Genomic DNA, 20,700 nt, shown 5'->3' with positions numbered 1-20,700 from the left:
GTTTCTTCTGGAGTTTTGCGGTAGTACCTGCGTAGAGGGTGTTTCCGTAGTCCAGTCGGCTCGTGACCAGAGCGTGGGTGACAGTTTTCCTTGTTTCGGTGGGGATCCAGCGAAATGTTTTTCTGAGCATGCGAAGAATGTTGAAGCAGGAAGAGGATACGGCGCTGACTTGTCTGTTCATTGAGAGTGAGGAATCCAGGATGACGCCTAGGTTCCGTGCGTGGTCCGTCGGGATGGGTGCTTTTCCGAGGGCTTCCGGCCACCAGGAGTCGTCCCATGAAGAGGGGGACGTACCTAGAATGAGTACTTCAGTTTTGTCTGAGTTCAGTTTCAGACGGCTGTGTTTCATCCATTCGGCAACTTCTTTCATTCCTTCGTGTAGGTTAGTTTTGGCGGTGCTGGGGTCATTGGTGAGAGAAAGGATAAGTTGGGTGTCATCCGCGTAAGAGATGATGTTGAGGTTGTGATGGCGTGCGATGGCCGCGAGGGGGCTCATGTATACGTTGAAGAGGGTGGGACTGAGTGAGGATCCTTGTGGTACGCCGCAGATGACTTCATAGGCCTCGGACTTGAATGGTGGAAGGCGGACTCTCTGGGTTCTTCCGGTGAGGAACGAGGTGATCCAATCAAGTGCTTTTCCTTGGATCCCGATGTTTCTGAGGCGCTGTAAAAGGGTGCTGTGGCAGACTGTGTCGAATGCTGCAGAGAGGTCAAGGAGGATGAGGGCGACTGTGTCTCCATTGTCCAGTAGAGTTCGAATGTCGTCTGTTGCTGCGATGAGGGCGGTCTCAGTGCTGTGTTTTGCTCGGAAGCCAGATTGTGAGGGGTCGAGGGATTTGTTGGCTTCGAGGAAGGCGGCGAGCTGGTTGTTGACAGCTTTCTCGATGACTTTGGCCGGAAATGGAAGAAGCGAGATGGGGCGGTAATTTTTGAGTTCGGTGAGGTCTGCTGTGGGTTTTTTCAGAAGGGCAGTGAGTTCAGCGTGTTTCCAGTCTTCTGGGAAGGTAGCGGAGTTGAAGGAGCAGTTGATGACGTCTCGGAGGTGCGGTGCTATGACGGAGTCTGCTTTGTTGAAGACGTGGTGAGGGCATGGGTCTGTGGGGGATCCTGAGTGGATGGAATTCATCAGGCGGATGGTGTCCTCAGTGGAGATTGGGTTCCAGGCGTTAAGGGTGTTCACGGGGGGAAGGTGTACAGCAGATGGTGGGGTGGGTTGGTTTCCGGGTTGGTTGTCAAAGCTGTTGTGGATGTCTGCAATCTTGTTGTGGAAAAATGAGGCTAGGGAGTCGCAGAGGGTTTGAGAGGGGGTGATGTCGTTGGAGTTGGCCGAGGGATTGGAGAATTCCTTGACGATGTTGAAAAGTTCCTTGCTGTTGTGGGCGTTGTTGTCAAGTCGATCCTTGAATGCTGTTTTCTTGGCTTTTCGGATTAGTTGGTGGTGAGTACGGGTGGCGTTTTTGAAGGCGTCCTTGGTGCTGGTGGTAGGGTCTTTTTTCCAGGCCTTTTCGAGGGAGCGGCAGAGTTTCTTGGATTTCTTAAGCTCATCGTTGAACCATGAGGCCTTCTTGTTGCCGGGTTTGTTTTGACGTTTTTTCAGTGGAGCTAAGGTATCAGCGGTGTTGGATAGCCATAGGGTGAGGTTGGCGGCGGCTTCGTTAACGTTAGAAGAGAGGGCTGGGGTGTTTTGAAGGAGTAATGCGGAGATTTGGTCCGTGGTGATTTTGTTCCAGTTTCTTTGCAGAGTTGGTTGGAGGTGGTTGGTGGGTTTGGGCTTGTTGTAGGTGAAGTGGACGCAGCTGTGGTCAGTCCAGATGAGATCCGTAGTGTGGCTGAAGGAGACATGATTGCTGGATGTGAAGATGGGGTCGAGTGTGTGACCTGCGATGTGGGTGGGGGAAGTGACCAGTTGTTTAAGTCCGAGGTTGGCGAGGTTGTCCACGAGGGTGGCGGTGTTGTGGTCGTTGATCTTTTCGAGGTGAAAGTTTAGGTCTCCCAGAAGGATGTATTCTTTGGAGGGGAGCGCGTGTGGGGTGATGAAGTCCGTGATGTCTTCACTGAATTTTGCGCGGGGTCCTGGTGGCCTGTAGAGGAGTGTGCCTCTGAGTGTGGTCTTGGGGTCGGTGTGGATCTGGAAGTGAAGGTGTTCGGAGTTGGCGAGGTTGGCGTCGGAGCTGGTTGAGATGCGGATGGATTTCTTATGGACGATGGCGATTCCTCCTCCTGTGTGGCTGGTACGGTCTTTGCGAGTGATCTTATAGTCTTCAGGGATGGCAATGGTGATGTCTGGTGCGGAGGAAGCGTTCATCCATGTTTCCGTAAGGAAGGCGATGTCCGGAGAAGTGGTGTCTAGTAGATTCCATAGGTCGATGGCGTGCCTGTGGACCGATCGGGTGTTGAGCAAGATGCATTGTAGGTGGTTGGGGTCGGGTATCTGTGGTGTGGTCGTAGTGGAGATGTTGTTGGTGCCGCTGAATTTGCAGGAGAAGCAGGAGAAAGGACCGTGAGTTTGTCCAGGGGCGGCTTGGACGCAGTTGGGGGCGCGACCGGGGTTAAGGGCTAGGAGGGAGGCGGCATCGTAGGTAATGCGGGAGGGCTGGGCAGCTCGAGGGGCAGGGGGTCTGGCGCTGGGCGCGGTCCAGGCGCGGACGGGCGTAGACGGGCTTACCTTTGGCGCACCTTCGGCGCGGGTTGGGCGCGGGCGCTGCGCGTGAACGCTGCGCGCGGGAACAACTGTCATATATGGATAGTGGAGGGGGAGGGGCGAGGGCGGCTCAGCTGGGAGGCGTGGCGGGCTCAAGGGAACAACAACAACAGTAACAGAGCCAAAATGGATGGGAGGGCAGAGCAGGGCGCCGATAGCACACGATGTCAATTACACAATGCAGGAAAGTAATGGAGCGACCAAGCAAGCATCCGGTGAAGCAGTGACCAGGCGGTGGGAAATGATAATGATTCCTGGCGCTGTTTAAATAAATAATTAAATGCTCACACGCTCTAAAATCTTTTCGCTATGCAAATATAAAGTACCGCAACTCTGAAACGCTGAAACGCTATGGCGCTATTACAATCAATGAATCACTCAGCTTTGTAGCACAATACCGCCTTTCAGCAGCAAGCAGGCAGGGGAGCGACCACTCGAGGCAGGAGCAAGGAGTGGATCACGGAGCACAAAGGTCAGAGGGCGCTCTATATTGTTAGTGGGAGGGCGGCTCAGCTGGGAGGCGTGGCGGGCTCAAGGGAACAACAACAACAGTAACAGAGCCAAAATGGAGGGGAGGGCAGAGCAGGGCGCCGATAGCACACGATGTCAATTACACAATGCAGGAAAGTAATGGAGCGACCAAGCAAGCATCCGGTGAAGCAGTGACCAGGCGGTGGGAAATGATAATGATTCCTGGCGCTGTTTAAATAAATAATTAAATGCTCACACGCTCTAAAATCTTTTCGCTATGCAAATATAAAGTACCGCAACTCTGAAACGCTATGGCGCTATTACAATCAATGAATCACTCAGCTTTGTAGCACAATACCGCCTTTCAGCAGCAAGCAGGCAGGGGAGCGACCACTCGAGGCAGGAGCAAGGAGTGGAACACAGAAGAAGGCTTTTCGCCGAAACGCGTTTGTTTGCTGCTGGTTGCTGAATAAAGAACATTTCAAATGCCCCCCCTCCCCCCCCCGCGAGTGCGATATTTCTTCATGAAACGAGGGAACTGAGCAGGATTTATAGCGTGTTTCACTACCGCAAAACCGCACCCGTCCGAGAGTGCTTCGTTTGAAGTGGAGATTGAGCGAGGATATATATATATATCTATCTACCTACCTACCTACCTACCTACCTACCTACCTACCTACCTACTGGCGGTCGCCAGTAGGTAGTTATAGTTCGGACCTATTTTCCATAGGAAATCCGCAACATTCTATTTGGAATACCGTTGGCGCCGATTGACGAATCTTCGTGAAATTTTCCAAACTTTTGGCCAGCTCCGGTCCGCTCCTATCCTGGAAATTTCACGGTGGTTCGTCAAGCAGGGGCCGAGAAAAAAGGGGGGTCCCAAAACACGTTTTCCCCATGCATTTTCCCATAGGACCTGTTGACGCAGCTACAACCCGAACTGCTGAACGGAATTACACCAAATTTGGCAAAGAGGTAGTCCTCAGCTCAGACTTGTGCCTTTTGCTTAAATGGTGTAAATCCGTTCATTAGTTCCTTGAGAAAATTAGAGTTAAAAAGATAGATATATCTGGGCGGAGCCTAACCACTCATCTCATCGTGAGATCGGATTGACTGTCAGTACTTCATCCAAAAAGTGTTGGCAGCCATCTTGGGACCAATATACATGATTGCGCCTCATTTAAAAGCATTGCAGTTAATAGGTTTTAAGACTTTAGTTACATTATAAATCAGTTGTTGATGGTACCATACTCATGGTTGTGGTGTGTTCTAAGGTGATTTTACCATGTGAAAAAGCCTTCTGCTGTGATATCACGAATCATGTTTGAGAGAGAACTATTTTCTCATGCTTTTCCCACAGAGGGAAGGTGATCTATAAGCTAAACTGAGAGCATATTTTCTGTAAATTCACATTATCTTTCTCAGTCATGTGAGAATGAAGTCTGACATTATCAGTAAAAAATGTTCATCCAACAAGGGCAGAGACTGTCAGTTGATTCCTTTGTGTTATACTGCAGCTTCCCAGAGTGTTCTAAAGAACAACTAGAGCGCTAACAATCCTACTTATGACAAACGTATTGCACACCTGAAGCAATCTTGATTAGAATAAAGTGGTAACTCTTAAAACATTTAATTTAAAAAGGAACAAAATGAGGGGGTTCATTTTGCCATAGAAAGTATGCTTAGTGCTGCAGAAAGAAAAATTAGGGCACCTTTTGAGTGACTTCTCAAATCCTCTTCTATTTCATGAAAAAATTCTGACATGCAGACTGAAACATGCCCTTTCAATACCAGCAGCAGACTTGCCTGGTGAGCAGTAGCTTTACTACAGTGATCTAATGAGCAACTAGAGTGCTACTGAGGAGACTGTAGTAAATGAGGAAATTAGGAAACTTCATAACAAATAAATCTCCCAAGATGGCCACCAGAGACAAAAGAGCCCAAATGTAGCACAAATATCACCCAGATGTAGCCCAAATATAGCCCAATGACAGAATGTCCCAGAGTGTTCTAACGAGCAACTAGAGCGCTAAGTCTTTCTCATGACAAAAGTATGGCACACCTGAAGCCAACTAGAGTGCTAACATTCAGATTTTATGCCAAATGTGTGACACATCTGAATGCCTTATAGATGGAACCAAAGTAAAAAACTGAAAGTATTTCCTACTGAGGAGACTGCAGTAAATGAGGAAATTAGGAAACTTCATAACAAATAAATCTCCCAAGATGGCCACCAGAGACAAAAGAGCCCAAATGTAGCCCAATGACAGAAGTGTGCAAAACACTTATTTTTTGTGTATTTGCAGTTTTATATGGTGCAGACTTGTCAGGTATTGGAGTGCTTTACATGAGCATTGGTTACATCACACAAGAACAAATTAATTTTGGTTGTAGACATGGGGAGATTAAGTGATTTGACCAGAATCACAGAATGTTGAGCTGAAGCAGAAACTCCAACCTAGTTCCCCAGTTGCAAAGTCTGCAGCTCTGGAAGTAACACCACATCCTCTCCTAAGTGCAACATTTAATCAAGTGGTCAACTGAATAAAAAAAATAAAGATTACAAATAATGTAAAAGTTCTTTTTCGCTATTTGAAAACATAGAAAATATGTCCTCATTTTTAGAGCACTAACCATAATTTTGATGCAAATAAGACCCTCTCATAAATGTCATTTCTAAAGGAAATGCTCTAGGTATTACAGTTTTGATTACATCAAGATGACGTCAGGCGTTCCACACTTTTGTAATAAATATAGAATGTTAGCAATCTAGTTGTTCATTGGGATACTGTTGAGAGGTAGAGGCCAGGGGCACGGACTCTGAAAATTGAAGGCAGGTAGGAGAGTGCAGAGGCAACAATTTGACCAGACTGGGCAGGCAGGAAGGGCAGTGGCAGCACAACAGACTATGGAGGGCAGTGGAAAGGGGGGCAGGGGCAACAAACCAACAATACAGGACTGGCAAGAGTGGCTGTAGCAATATAATAGACCATTGTGGGCAAAAGGAAGCGGCAGTGGTAGTACAACTATACATGCCAACAGACCCGTTTCAGCCAGGAAACGTCCAATGTTTTTAAGCTCAAATGGGCTTTATTTGATCTGTCTCCTGTCTACAATCTCCTCTTTTTCAATGTAACTCAAAGGGGAAAATCAATACCCCAGTTTTTTTTCAAAATCTCCCTCTTACCAAGTTCAAAATGTTCGCAAGTATGGTACATTGGATCATGGTAGGCAGGAGGAATTGGTTTAGGGACATGGACAACAGAGGACAGGAGGGACATGGAGAGGTGCACCAAACTGACCCTACACGGCAGGCATCAGGGTTTGCAGCAGCACAATACACCACACAGGGCATGTGGGACGGGAGTGCAGCACAACAATCCATAGAAAGCAATAGGGAGGGGACCGGACCATGCACATGGATAACAGAGAACAGAGGGGAAAGAGGCAATGGTAGCTAGCTGACCATAATGGACAAACAGGAGAGAAAGCTGCAGCATTACAGACCATAAACGGCAGGAGGGATGGAACAGACAAGCCAGGAGGGAGGGAATAGGGGTCTGCACATGGAAACAGAGGGCTGGGGGCAAGGGGGCAGGAGCAGCAAGATGACTATGGAGGTCAGGCAGGATGGGCACTAGAAACAAGACACACCATGGAGAGCAACAGTGAGACTATGATGGCGTACACCCAGACCATTGAGGGAAGGTGGGAGGGGGTCAGGGGCAGCTAGCTGACCACACAGGGAAGGTGGGAGGGGCCATGGCAGCACAGAAGACCATGCATGGCAAGCGGGAGGGTAAGTGGCAGCACAATGGCTATGATGGGCAAGAAGGAGGGTGCAGGCACATGCACAAAGGACCATGGAGGATAGAAGGGAGGGTCAGGACCTGGGCACAGACCAAAAAGTTCAGGGGAAGGGGCCTCACAACAGACCGTGCGGGGCAGGCAGGAAGAGCAGTTGCAGCACAACAGACCAGGGAGAGCAGAAGGGTGTGGCAGTAAAATGGACCACGGAGGACAGGAGGAAGGGGATAGGGGCATGGCATGTGGACAGGCAGGGTGGCAGGGACCGGTTACAGTCATCTGACAATGCTAGGCAGGTGGGAGGGGAGTGGCAGCTCAACAGAACACTCAGAGTAGATAGGAGTGGCAGGTCCATCGAACATGGTGGGCAAAAGGATGGAGCAGGGGCATGCACAAAGACATCGAAGGGCAGGGGGAAGGACAATAGGGACAGCAAGCTAAGCACAGAGGTCAATAATGGGCCATAGAATTGGGCAATGGAGGGCAGGAGGAGTGGACTGGTACATCATGCTAAATGTAGGGCAGTGGCAGTACATCAGACCATGCATGGCAGGAGGGAGGAGGCAGTCCATGGATTTTATTGAGGAAGAAGAGGACGTTTGTGACTGTGACTCCGGGCTCACTTGGCAGAAATACCCCCTGACCCTCCACCCCCATCGCAAAATGTAATGCCCGTGAAAAGGTTAGGTGGACGCAATGTTATATAGAACATATACCTGAGAGCACGATTGAAAATGAAAACTAAATATAGTATATGGTATAAAATATGCACCAAAAAGTGTGATATAAGATGAACCGGGCGTGAAATATAATATGCAATACATTGTGTGCAATTACAGATTCATTGGAGAGCGCGAGATAGCACAGGCACTAGCACGTGCTATGCGATATGCATCTTGGAGTGTAATATGCACAGGGCAGTGTTGTGTAACCTAACTAGTCTCTAAAGTTGTAATCTAAAATATGTGCTGGGGAGTGTAACGTTGCATATGCACTGTGACAAAGATATGGATCCCAGATTGTAATATGTATGGCATAGCGCTGTGCGTTATAACATAGGCATCAAGGAAGGCACGTTAGATGGGGCAATATAACCTGTGCGAAGGCAAGTGTGGCATGACATATTCACGGGGTGGTGTTACAGTGCACATGGGCTAGACTGAGAGTGTCATAGCATACGCACTCGTTGGTGGAATACAACACAGAGGTGTGTGGCACTCGGCGGGCACTGGTGGGTGTAACACAGCATTGGGCCCAGCCACGAGCACGCTGTGACTCTCAAGTGAGGTTCGTCTTCTTTCCAGAGAGTAAAATAAAAAGTATTACACATTTGGCGGTGGATGTGTGTTTTATTAACCGTGAAGGGGGTTTCTTGCATAGTTTGGTTGAATTTTTGTCGCATGCCCTTTGAATGGCTTGGTGTGCGTGTGTATTAAATGTGCCCGTCAATAGCTACCCATGTTTGTATAAATAAACGACAAGGGTGTCTACTTGGAGAGTACCCACCGGCGGGGGCACCGGGATAAGGCACGGTAGGGCGTCAGACACGTCAGAGCTTCACTAGCGGTGTAAATACATTCCACTTGGATTCATTGTATGCATAGTCTCCTTTTAATGAATATCACGCAAATCGTCAGGGTGATAGGTACATACGGTTTGTCCAGCATGTCCTAGTTGTTTCTATAAATATATTTTTTTTTTAAATAATAAAAAAGAAAGGCCGGCCCCGGGGTATGAGGTCCCCGGGGCCATATGTGGCCTGAAGAGGGGGGCAACGCAGCCCCCTCCTAAAGAATAACATTTTTTTAAAAAGGCCATGCCCCGGGGGTTGGGGTCCCTGGGGCCGATTGAGACCTTAGGAGGGGGGGCCATGCGGCCCCCTTCCAAATTTACTTTTTCAACAAAAAAAAATTAGGGTGCAGGCCCTGGGGGATGGGGTCCCCAGGGCCATTGAATTAGAAAAGGAAGGGGGGGCCACACAGCCCTCCTTCTTCAAAAAATAAAAGACCGGCATCGTGCCGGAGGCCATGCCCCCTCCTTGCAACACTCTGCAAACGCGACCCCTGGCCAGCTGTGTTCTGAGGCCACGCCCCTTTTTACACCTCTCTGCAACGCAGCTCTGTGGCGCTTACTGGAGGTACCTAGTGGGCTAGTTTGACCCTAGGGACCCTTAGGATTCAAGGGCACTTAATCTCTCAACTTAGAACGGACAAAGGGCGCGTTTACACAGTGGTGAAGGGAGGGGACGGGGCCTGAGGTGACGTGTGCAAACACGCCCTGTGGCGCGTTTTAAGAGGTAGTTTTAATCCCTTGCCCTATTATATACTAGGGGCTTACAGAGGTCATGCTAATCACAGGGGGATCCCAACGCATAGTGTTCCCTAGTGTATGTAGGTGTTTTCACTGTATTCTGAGTGTCTTTTAACATAGCACTGGCTCTAGGACTGGTTAGTCAGACTCAGTTACCACCAGTATCCGTCTGAAAAAGTTGATGGTACAGGATGATTTTGCAACAAGGCTTCTTTCTGCTCTTCTGTTTGTTCTTTCTGCATGTTATCCTTCTTCCTGCACTTTTCTTCGTCTTAGAGGACTTCTGTTGCTGCTTTCTGCATTTCTTTTTTTTCTTTCTGTGCATTTTTTTCTTTTCTTCACATGTCATATCTCTGTAGGCATAGTTAGAAATTAGCATTTAAAAAAACCTTTGAAATTCACTATAGAAACCATAGATTTCAGGGGCGTTATAGTTAGCTGGGCTTTTCACTCGTACAAAACCATTGAAATTCCCCCGTTATAGTGTGGAGTGGAGTGGAGTGGAGTGGAGTGGAGTGGAGTGGAGTGGAGTGGAGTGGAGTGGAGTGGAGTGGTTTGTAAACCACAAAAGCGGACATCAAAGGAAGGGTGGGAAGGAACGAGCATATGGGGTGTGAGTCCACGGAGACTTATGGGACTTAAAAACGCAGGAATAAGTGTGCCCTAACCTTAATGAATGTTGAGGCACTACGACTCCATAAGTCTCCGTGGAACGGCATTGAAGGCGGGACTTTATGCACATAATGGGAGACCAGCCCACGACAGCATGTACTTTCCTGAATGTCCCCTGATGAAGAGGAAACTTGAAACGCGTTGGGTTAACAAGGAAAGCTGCATTACTTACCCGCTTGTGAAACCTGTCTGTACCTGAAATAAAGGCCGGTAACCTTCGCCAAAACTCGTGTGTGTGTGTGTGTGTGCCTGTGTGTGTGTGTGCCTGTGTGTGTGTGTGCCTGTGTGTGTGTGTGCCTGTGTGTGTGCCTGCCTTTCCACTTCCTAGAGTGAGCCGGGACACAACAGCAGCGGTGCACGCCAGGGTCCGAGGCAGCCTTGACTGAATTTCAACTCAACGCGCAAAAGCTTGCACGAGCACACTCCTTCCGCAAAATAAGGTACAATTCCAAAGTGCTTGAGATTAGTTTAATTCATGGTACCAAGCCGGAAAACCCAACGCGTTTCAGCGTACAACGCCTTGATCACAGGTGAGTTCATGGTATTTTTCGTTGAATACATACTTTCAAAATCACTTGAAAGGTGAAAAACCTAAAAGGTGGAGAACACAGCAAATATGAAGCACTACTTATTCAGTAAGGATTCGGCCATCTTATAATAGCAATTCAGACCTAATGCACACACTGTTCTGGGTTAAACATAACATCCTTTCTCTAATGGCATATATTTCAGCAATTCAAACCATTTTAATCATAAAAATCTAATGTACTTGATTCTTAATTAATAAATTGTCACATTACGAAAATTCGGAATCAGTTTTAAAAAAACAATCTATCTCCGTTTCCTAATTCTTATTCTTTATGCAACACTCCAAAAATCAAAGTAGTTCTAAAAATACCCGAACATGGTTATGTTCCGAAAAAAGCCTGAAATTAAATTCTCTTGCCATAAATCAGGCATGCTCTTCTTTGCTCACACGGTCAAATTTTGCATTCTACATTGACTGCACATTCTTTGAGTTAACAGTTCTAGAATCCCAATCAGCTCAATGCAAGTGGATAACTTAATCCAATGTTAAGGAAATCCTCATTTATTCTTGCTATCGTGACGCTTGTACTGTAGAGAAAATCAATGTAAGACTAGAAAACTGATTAGATACAGCACATTTTTCTAGATTTAATGTATGTACAACATAATTTCAGTGCCCCAATATTCTACAGTAATCTGGCCGGGACATGCATAGAATGTTTGCTTATTCATTTGCATAATATATATTGATAATACCAAAGTGGGTAAATATATCACACTGCAGAACAATTCTCTCCAACAATTCTGCCCTAGTGGGCTTTGGTACCAATTCATCTGGACATGAAACAACATTCTATGAAGATCATTTTAGAGCTATGCATGACACATAAAGTCTATATATTCTTATTCAAATTTTGCATTGTCTCAATAGTACAACAATTAAGAGGACATCTCCATAACGGTGTAGAGCACATCCAGCTTCTCCACCTAAAAAAGAGCATAATATGTCACAACTCAATCCTTATGTCTAGTGCTACACAAAGCAACATTAACAGTGAAAAGGTGAACATCTACAAAATAAACTGTGCAATTAAAATTGTACGTTAAAATTATCGGATACAGCATAACACGAAGTTTTGTCAATTGGTCAGGAAAAGAGAAGAGATATAACCAAATTTTTATAACCAAATTTATAAGAGATGTAACCACATTTTTCTATCTTTGAGGTAATACATTTTCAATAACTAGCATAAATGGCCATAGTCTTGACCTACTAATGAAATAGTAGATATGCTCTGTTAGATTCAATCCACCAGAAACTAAGATAATTATTCCTCAGAATTAGGATCCAGAGGGATCCTAGTGTCTAGTTAAAAAATATATTTTTATTCCAGTTGACGTAATCTGCGGACCCTGTTCCCACCCCTGCTGGTTTGTAGGACTCGGTCAATAACAAAAAAGCGCAGTAAATTGTGATTACTTTTGTGGAATTCCTCAAAGTGGCGTGCCACTGGGTATGCTTTATCTTTATTTTGTATCGCCCGCATATGCTACAAAATACGCTTTTTTGCAGGGAACATTGTACTGCCTACATACTGTTTGGAGCATGGACACATTAAAACATAAACACAGAAATCAGAGAAACAAGTCAGATATTTTTCCCCATCAGTCTCAGAATTCATGACTGGGTAAAATACCTTTTTGACATTTGTACTATACCCATGCTTTACAAGACATGCAAGTAAAAAAACTTGAATGCCAGATTTTATTGGTTTAGTAAGGGTAACTTCATTGGTACATAGTCTGTCTTTAAGAGAATTGCCCTTCCTAATTGAAATATTTGGAGATTCATTCAATACTCCTTCCAAGGTAGGCTCAGTTTTTAAGATTTTCCAATGTTTTCTCAAGCATTTTTTAAGATCTTGTGAGGCTGAATTGCAAGTTGTGACATATCCGATGATGTTATCATTTCTCTTACCAACAATACTCTTGGGGACTAGCAGCTCCTCACGTCTCAATTTGGCTGCCTTATCACATGGCACTTTGATAATCCTGGCTATGTAGCCCCTATCTAAAAATCTGTTCGTCATACATTCACATTCCTTTGCAAAATCAATGTCCGAGCTACAGTTCCTCCGAACCCGGAGGAACTCACCATATGGGATGCTCTGGATCAACATTTTAGAGTGGCCACTCTCCGCGTGAAGAAGAGTGTTCCCTGTGGTTTTCTTGCGGAATAGTCTGGAAGTGATTTGACTATTTACCACTTCAACTTGTAAGTCCAAAAACTCTATACAGGTCTTACTCATGTTACCTTCAAATCTAAGATTAAAATCATTTGTGTTGAGGAATGATACAAAATTGATTGCTTATCCTTGACTGCCATGCCAAACAATAACAAGATCGTCAATATAACGCAACCAAATTCTTATATGGTTGTCATATTGTTTGTAGGTCTTGGGCACCTGCTGCTCCCACCACCCCATTTGAATTGCAATTATAAGATGGCCGAATCTTTACTGAATAATTAGTGCTTCATATTTGCTGTGTTGTCCAACTCTTGTTTTTCACCTTTCACCTTTCACGTTGTACGTGATTTTGAAAGTGTATGAATTCAACGAAAAAAAACATGAACTCAGCAGTGATCAAGGCGTTCTACGCCGAACCGCGTTCGGTTTTCCAGCTTGGTACCGTGAATTAAACCAATCCCAAGCACTTTGGAATTGTACCTTTTTTTGCGGAACAAGTGTGTGCGTGCAAACTTTTGCGCGGTGAGTTGAAAAATGTGTGCGTGTGGATGTGTGTGGATGTGTGTAGATGTGTATAATTGTGTGTGTGTGTGTGTATATATATATATATATATCAGTCTTTAAGTGCCATACATTTTATATCTAATGTTGTAGGTTAACAAATTTTTATTAGAATGAAATTCGGGTTGTGAGTTGATTTTCTTAGGAGAGTAATTGCAAACACTTCATGTGCTAAAGTTCTTTACAGTTTCTTAATAAAATGAGCTTTAGGGACCATGTTGGACCAGTAAAATTATATATATTTTTTAACTCTGGCTGCTTGTGCACCCTTTTGTTTCAGTGTTACTGTAAATTAAAGTCTGAGCTACACGATTCATACAGAAGTCTTTTAAGGGTCATAATTGCATGAAGCATCTAATTTGGTTTAGCTCAGTTAGTGCTGCAAAATCAAGGTTTCCTAAAGGACATTGCCTCGTGTTGAAGAAACCCACAGTTAGCAGGTTATTTGTCCACTGATGTGAAAGTAGGGCAAGCCCCTCTTGAAAGATTTTCTGCTGATTAGAGGACGTTGGGGATTCAAACACTATTTAAATTGAATGATCGGCCATAGAGTTCTTATGTTAGGTTTAGTTGTGGTGTTTTGCCCATTGCCTTGCTAACTAAACACTAGGGATAGAAACTGTAACCTGAACTTTGTGGTATTTGCCTTAGGCAGGTAGACCCTGTATTGCATCTACTGTTTTCTGCCCAGCTTATTCTGGACGCTGTAAGCAATAGCTTGTTCTAACCTTTGGGTCAACATGGACTATAACACCTTAAAACTCTAGCATTTTGTAACTCTGCCATCCATATGCTAGTGGTCTCTACACTTTTTCGGTTTTTGGTCCATTCATACAGCATTTGAAAAACCCCAAATATTGATTGCTATCACTATGCCGAAAGAAGAATAGCCTGGAAAATGATTGATTTTAAATGCCCATGCATTGATCTAGTACACACATCGATTAGATGACACAATACTTCAAGAAAATCTGAACCAACTCTGTTGACGGAGATCCATTAGTTAGGAAATAAAGAGCACTCACCCGCAGTTTGAGGCTTGCTTCATTGTTGGGCTTTTCCCACACCCAAAACGCATAATAATGAATAGATGGGTTCTACCAAGAAGTGGGAGTGTGGCATACTGTAAGTAGGGTTCAGAAAATATTGAGAGAGTAAAACTGTCTATTGTTTAGGGGTCATCCTCCGTTTTTTAGTGCTATCCTGACCAGATTAAAAGGAAGGAAAGGTAGTTGTGATGGTTTATGGAATACCATATTGTCAACTTGTTTTGGCCAATTTTGTGTGCCCAGAGTTTAGCAGACTTCATTAGGACATCGGAATCTTTAGCTAAGTCTCGTTCCTGTCCTTCAGTGGTCTGGTATGAGGACAGAAAACACTACACGCGTACAACAGAATAGAACAAACATTTTACTTGCTAGTGTTTTTTTGCCCTAGCAATATTCTATAAGTAAAAGACAAGATTATCAAACATTCATGCAACAATAGGAACACAGAATGTTTCCTCGGAAGAAATCCAATTGGGCATTAAAAAGTTGAACATTGAGGCACTGCACACAAAGTTGTGAAGAAAACGGTGTGAAGGAAGAGTCAGGTCAGCCCTTCATTTGGACTTACACTGTACATAAGGTATACTCTCGGAGGCTTCAGGGGAAGCGTTTCCCTGTAGTCACACACTGCAAAATACAAAACACTCTTAAGGACTGCTCCCAAAATGATTTGCAATAGAAGAGAATTTATTTTGGAGGGGGGGGGGGGGGGATTCATTTGTCATAGCAGTCAATTACATTTTGTTAAACGAGACCAAGCATACGTACTTATCACCTCTATGTATCTATCTATCTATGTATCTATCTATCCATCTATGTATCTATCCATCTATGTATCTATCCATCTATGTATCTATCCATCTATGTATCTATCCATCTATGTATCTATCCATCTATGTATCTATCCATCTATGTATCTATCCATCTATGTATCTATCCATCTATGTATCTATCCATCTATGTATCTATCCATCTATGTGTCTATGTATCTATCCGTCTATGTATCTATCCGTCTATGTATCTATCCGTCTATGTATCTATCCGTCTATGTATCTATCCGTCTATGTATCTATCCGTCTATGTATCTGTTGGTGGTAGATTTGGGAATGAAAGGGATGCAGTTCATTATCAATAATATTAGATCATTGTTACTTACAGGCTGTAGCGAGCTCTGGGACAGCACTGCCCTGTTTTTGTCTGTATTGCTAATTAGTACTTGTTACTACATCAGACGGTGACATGATTTTCTATTTCCTAGCTAACAAATTGCTAACCAATATTTTCTGTTTTTATTTCTGCCTAGCCAACAACCTGGTTCGGGGGTAGCTTATACTCATCCGACTACCGTTGCTAGCTACACTGTCCATCAGGCTCCTGTGGCTGCTCACACCGTTACTGCAGCCTATGCTCCAGCAGCAGCAACAGTTGCCGTTGCTAGGCCTGCCCCAGTAGCTGTTGCAGCTGCTGCTTCAGCTGCCTATGGTGCGTATCCGACGGCTCACACAGCAGCAGATTATGGCTATACACAGCGACAGGAAGCACCTCCCCCACCTCCACCAGTAACAACACAGACCTATCAGGTAAAGTATTTGATACTCAATTGTTTTTTCTCAGTTCAACCTGCAATAGTTTTCATGCACATGCCCATTTTCCAGTTTTTGATTCTATGATGTATAGGGAATGCCTTGAAAGCTGTCCCTGCCTGGATAATAAAAATGCCCTTGGCTCTGCATAGGGTTGAAAGTACGAGCCCCTGCTGGAGCTCAATCAGTATATCCATTTTGGAGTGTGGCAAAATGTACTCTTTCTATGCTTTAATGTTCACTAAGTAGTAGATTGTGTTTTCCACGGCACTACTTAACCTTCTAAAAAAAATATATTGTTTCTCTATGATGCTTGTATGGACTAGGACACACAGCTCACCTGTATACCACACAAAACCTTGTTTTGTTATTAAGATAGTATGAATTATATTTACACCGCTTTGCATAAAACATGTAGTCTAGTATTGCAAAATAATAATTGAGTAACTGTGGAAACAATATGAATAACTGTTCAGAGAAAACGGGTGTCCAAACAAAACGCTAACCCTGGGACCTTCATCTTGATAGCTTTGTTTTGGTAGAAGTAAGAAAGAACGTGCGCATCCTTGTACATTAGCAGTTATGTAAGAAGCTTTCATTCAGTTGGATTGCATAAGTAAACATTTCTAGAACATAAAGCACCCAATCCATAGTCAGCAGCGGGTACACTAAGCCAAAGCGGCCAGTTGTTTCATAGCCAAATTGTAAAATGTTTGCTGAAGTCTACTTTAGCTGGTGTCGTAACTGTAGTTTTCTCTGTGTGGCCATAAATGTCTTCCAGCTTTTTCTGTGTTTCTTTGAGTCATTGGCATTTTATGGCCCAGACCGAATGTTGAATTATAGTCGAAGGAATATTCTGCATCGACCAAATTAATTTACAAGTTAGAGTGTTAGTGTTTACAGACTGCTAGACCGAATTGAAAACGTGGTAGAATTGCATGGTGTGGTGCAACTTTTTGTGATGGGTTTTCTTCATCCTTTGTATCGATGGCCAAAGAGCTTGGATTGCCTTCTAAAATAATTAGTCTTGCTGCATTTGTATTTCCTTACAAACACCTTAGACATTGCCTATAGTATGTTGCGTGTACCATAAGGAACAATACCTAAAGTCATTGTTCTTGTTGGATAAGCATTGGGAGATTAAAGTATTTCCACCTTACTTTATAAATGTCTCCTGCCTCAATATTTATGTATTTAAAAAGCTACATTACAGCTCCATTATCTATGTTGTCATCCCTTTATTCATTTTATTTCAAATACTTGCTTTTAAACTGCATTACATGTCTGAATTGTCGTTCTCAGTTTCCTTTCCTGCACTCTACATTGGTCTCTGTGTGCTTTCCGTTAAAATTGATGATAATAAACATATTATTGAGGGTATCTATGTCTCATAGAATCATGCAAGTCATTCATAAAGACTTATTTAAATGACCTTATATTTACATCATTGAACTGAATATAGTCTATAATACTGGACTATGCTTCTTGGTCTCTAATCTTAAAAGATGGTAGTTGTTATGCACTTTTTATTGCCAAAAGCAATAGGATGCCTGTTACTTGATAGCTTTACAAAGTACTTCCTGTAAACATGAATGCAGCAGAATTGTATCTTGGCTTATGTTCAACTCATTTCTTCCCTGTCATTCTTCGGACTTTTCCAATAGTGTGGTCTGACTTTCCTTGAACCTGTCCCTGGATCTTGTAATTCTATATGCTTTCTCTGTCCTGAAGGTGTGGGTGCTGTTTCCACTAGACTTGCTACCCACTGCTTATCGTCTGTTTGCTTTAGGTTTCTAACCTATCCTACAAAGTAGTGCATCACTAGATTTTATTGAGATTTCAGAACTAACATGACCAGTACAACTCAATAAATTAAAGATCTGTTTTGGAAAAACTGGTAAAACAAATGGAATGTATATAAGGAGTAGTAATGAACTTTGTAGTTTCTATAACTGTTCATTGAGCGTTTGTGACTGCAAACTAGATCACTAGCTCTGCCTGTGGTTGCAGGAGCTAAGGGAACAAGTTTGCTACAGTAATCTACCATATATAGAATGTTTCATTCCTAAAAATCAATTTGGTTTGAAATATCGATCATGGCACAAAGATTATCAACTTCTATTTTTAGAGTGTCTGTTAATGTGTTAATAATTCCAATACATTGTATTGTTTAAAATCAACCCAAACAGAATTAGATGTAATTTATTGCATTTTAAGGTATTCTATCCAAAGCCAACTGCTGCTGGGTGGGCTAGAACAAGAAAGTTTCTTCTTCCAAGATAAAACAGTAATGGAGAGAGTTGGTTTAGAGGCTTTCATAGACTTGTATAGATAGTGGCAAGTCTTCAGAATAAGCAAATGTCAAGAGACAGCATTTTATAGTACGGAAATAAGGAGAGCATAGGAATTGAAATGGGGAAGCGGCAACGTCTACAGAGGACTTAGGGTATAGCAAAACAATTGGGGGTACGAGACAAAGGACAATCCTTTTTAAAGGTGATAAGGTATTTGAAATATGTGCCTCTAGAGATTGTTCTCTCATTCATCAAACATTTTCAACCAATGTCACTGAATATCTAAGTTAAGACTGAAATATATGCTCTTGAGAGCGAGATGGGTAAATCCAATTGAAAGGAAGTGAAGGACTCCGCATAGATTTAGTATTCAAATTTTGCAAACATCTGAGAAAATAAGGATGATATGATTTGAAATGTGATACCCAAGTTGCTTTTGAGACAGGGCAGGGACTCTTAGATTGAAAGAGTTAAGAAAAGAAAACTGGTGACCAAGTGGACATTGGACTGAGGAAGAGTATAAGCTGCCTGAGTGTGAGGTAAGATATTTCGGAGTAGATTGTATAGCTCAAGAAGGAAAGTAATGTGAAGACAAATAGTGCAGTGTAGAAGACCAGACGAGGAGAGCAGAATGATGGAAGTCCATTTTAGAAATGAATAAAGAAGCAGAGTTGTGGTGCGGCAAACCCTGGAGAAAACAGACATTTGACTATGCAGTAAAGCCTTACTGCATAGTCAAATGCATTAGTAGCCTAATGTTGAACCGATCGTGACAGAAATGAGGGTGAATGAAAGACTCTTGTCCATCTTCACTGAGTGGACAGTTAAGACAATAGATGGGCAGTGCTCCTGATACAAGGATTTGTACAGGCATGTTGTGCTTGACTAGACTGTCAGAGGTTGGCGAGGCTGACCAGGAGTGTGGAGGAGTTTGGGTCTCTAAGGTTGTTGGCGTGGAAGTTGAGGTCTCGGAGTATGTAGTCCATGGAGGCGATAGTGTGGGGTGCTATGAGGTCGGCAATGAGTAGTGGTGAACGCCGTTCAAGGTCCGGGTGGCCTATAGGCGAGAGTCCCTCGTAGGGTGGTTTCTTTTAGCTTACAGGATGACCATGGTACATGCGCATTTTCTGGTGGCAATTTTGCAATTGTTTAAAAAATATTTGAAGTTGGCCTCTCACCTCTGGTGAGACAATGCCCTCGTTCCGGATGGTAGCCACACCTTTTGCTGAACTGCCGAAGTGCTTTGATGAGTGTGCCCTGGGCTCCTGCCAATCAGGTGCCCAGGGCCTATGTTCTTTCGATAAAAACCTGCATTAAAAACCAAACCTAATTGGCATCTCTGGCCACAGGTCAGCCCCTGGTAAATGGTACCACTGGTACCCAGGACACGGTGACCAGGGAAGACCTCTAAGGGCTGCAGCACTTATTAGGCCACCCTTAGAGGCCCTGTACCATTACACTCACACACTGCCTTTGCAGGCTGCGTGTCTTGGTGCAGAACAAAGTGAAGAGTAGACATGGCACACCTCCCTGCGTACCATGCCTACAGCCCACTGCCCTGGCATAGATCAGTCACCTCTCCTAGCTGGGTGCCTTATACCAGTGGTGAGGGTACAGGTGCATGAGCCCTGTACCCCTATAGCGTCTAAGTCCATTCTTAGACATTGTACGTGCAGTGCTGCCATTAAGAGTATATGGTGCTGGGAGGGTGTCATCACAAACTCCACAGCACCATAATGGCTGCACTGAAAACTGAGACGTTTGGTATCCAACTTCTCATCACATTAAACCCACACTGATGCTAGTGGGATTTAATGAAAAATGCACACAGAGGGCATCTTAGAGATGCCCCCTGAAAAACTACTTACCACTAGTGAGAGTGGCTGCTCTCAGCTGCCACCACCAGAAATGTTTCTGGACCCCTAGGTGGAGAGCCTGCTTCTCTTGGGGGCCTGAAACAATGCAGATCCTGGGATGAGGTGCCAAGCCTCCTCCCCACGAAGGGGAAGCTTCAAAGGCTTGCTGCCTTTGTGAGCTTCCCCAGGCCACTCGCTACTTTCAGCAACTTGTCCCCACTAGTTCTGACCCCCACTTTGGGCGGTAGAACCGGCGTGAAAAACAAGTGAGGAAGGGAGGTGTTCCCAACTCCACCCCTCAGGTGGGGGAGGCAAGGTGAAGCAGAAATGTCAGTCACGCCATCTTGCAGATGGGGGACCCAGCCAAGCAGGCAAAGGCTTATGCCCCCCTCCTACTGGAGGGTGGCATAATAGGAGGTGTACCCACCCCAGGGAAGGGACCCATTGGTCCCAACCTTTTACCTACCTGTAACGCCCCTAAATCTAGTATTTAGGGGCACCCCTAAACGTTGCCTTCATAGACAAGAAACCAGAAGAAGAAAAGAAGGACCAAACGGCAGTGGCAAAGCTAACAAGAGGACGACGCCCACTGACTTGGCCCCAGCCCTACCGGCCTGTC

The 20,700-nt window shown here is 44.4% G+C and overlaps 1 protein-coding gene and 1 non-coding gene across 10 annotated transcripts in view; both read left to right on the top strand.

Moving 5' to 3' along the window:
• The window catches only part of ZFR (zinc finger RNA binding protein), a 526,018-nt gene that overhangs the window by 102,299 nt on the left and 403,019 nt on the right, over window positions 1-20,700 (top strand). For all 9 annotated transcript variants that reach the window (XR_014970026.1, XR_014970025.1, XM_085630635.1 and 6 more), the window contains one exon: window positions 15,652-15,928. Coding sequence is in view for 7 of the 9 variants with exons in the window: in XM_085630635.1 (XP_085486761.1) it covers window positions 15,652-15,928 (277 nt within the window). In the remaining 2 variants the exon portion in view is untranslated. The remainder of the gene's footprint in view (window positions 1-15,651; window positions 15,929-20,700) is intronic.
• On the top strand, window positions 17,905-18,038 carry LOC146864028 (small nucleolar RNA SNORA66). The gene has a single exon (XR_014977559.1). It is a non-coding gene; the product is annotated as a small nucleolar RNA SNORA66 (small nucleolar RNA).

Source organism: Triturus cristatus, chromosome 2_1, assembly GCF_964204655.1.
Source record: "Triturus cristatus chromosome 2_1, aTriCri1.1, whole genome shotgun sequence".
Classification (NCBI taxonomy): Eukaryota; Metazoa; Chordata; class Amphibia; order Caudata; family Salamandridae; genus Triturus; species Triturus cristatus.
Note: the sequence above shows the minus strand (reverse complement) of the source record. Positions and strands in the feature narration are given on the sequence as shown.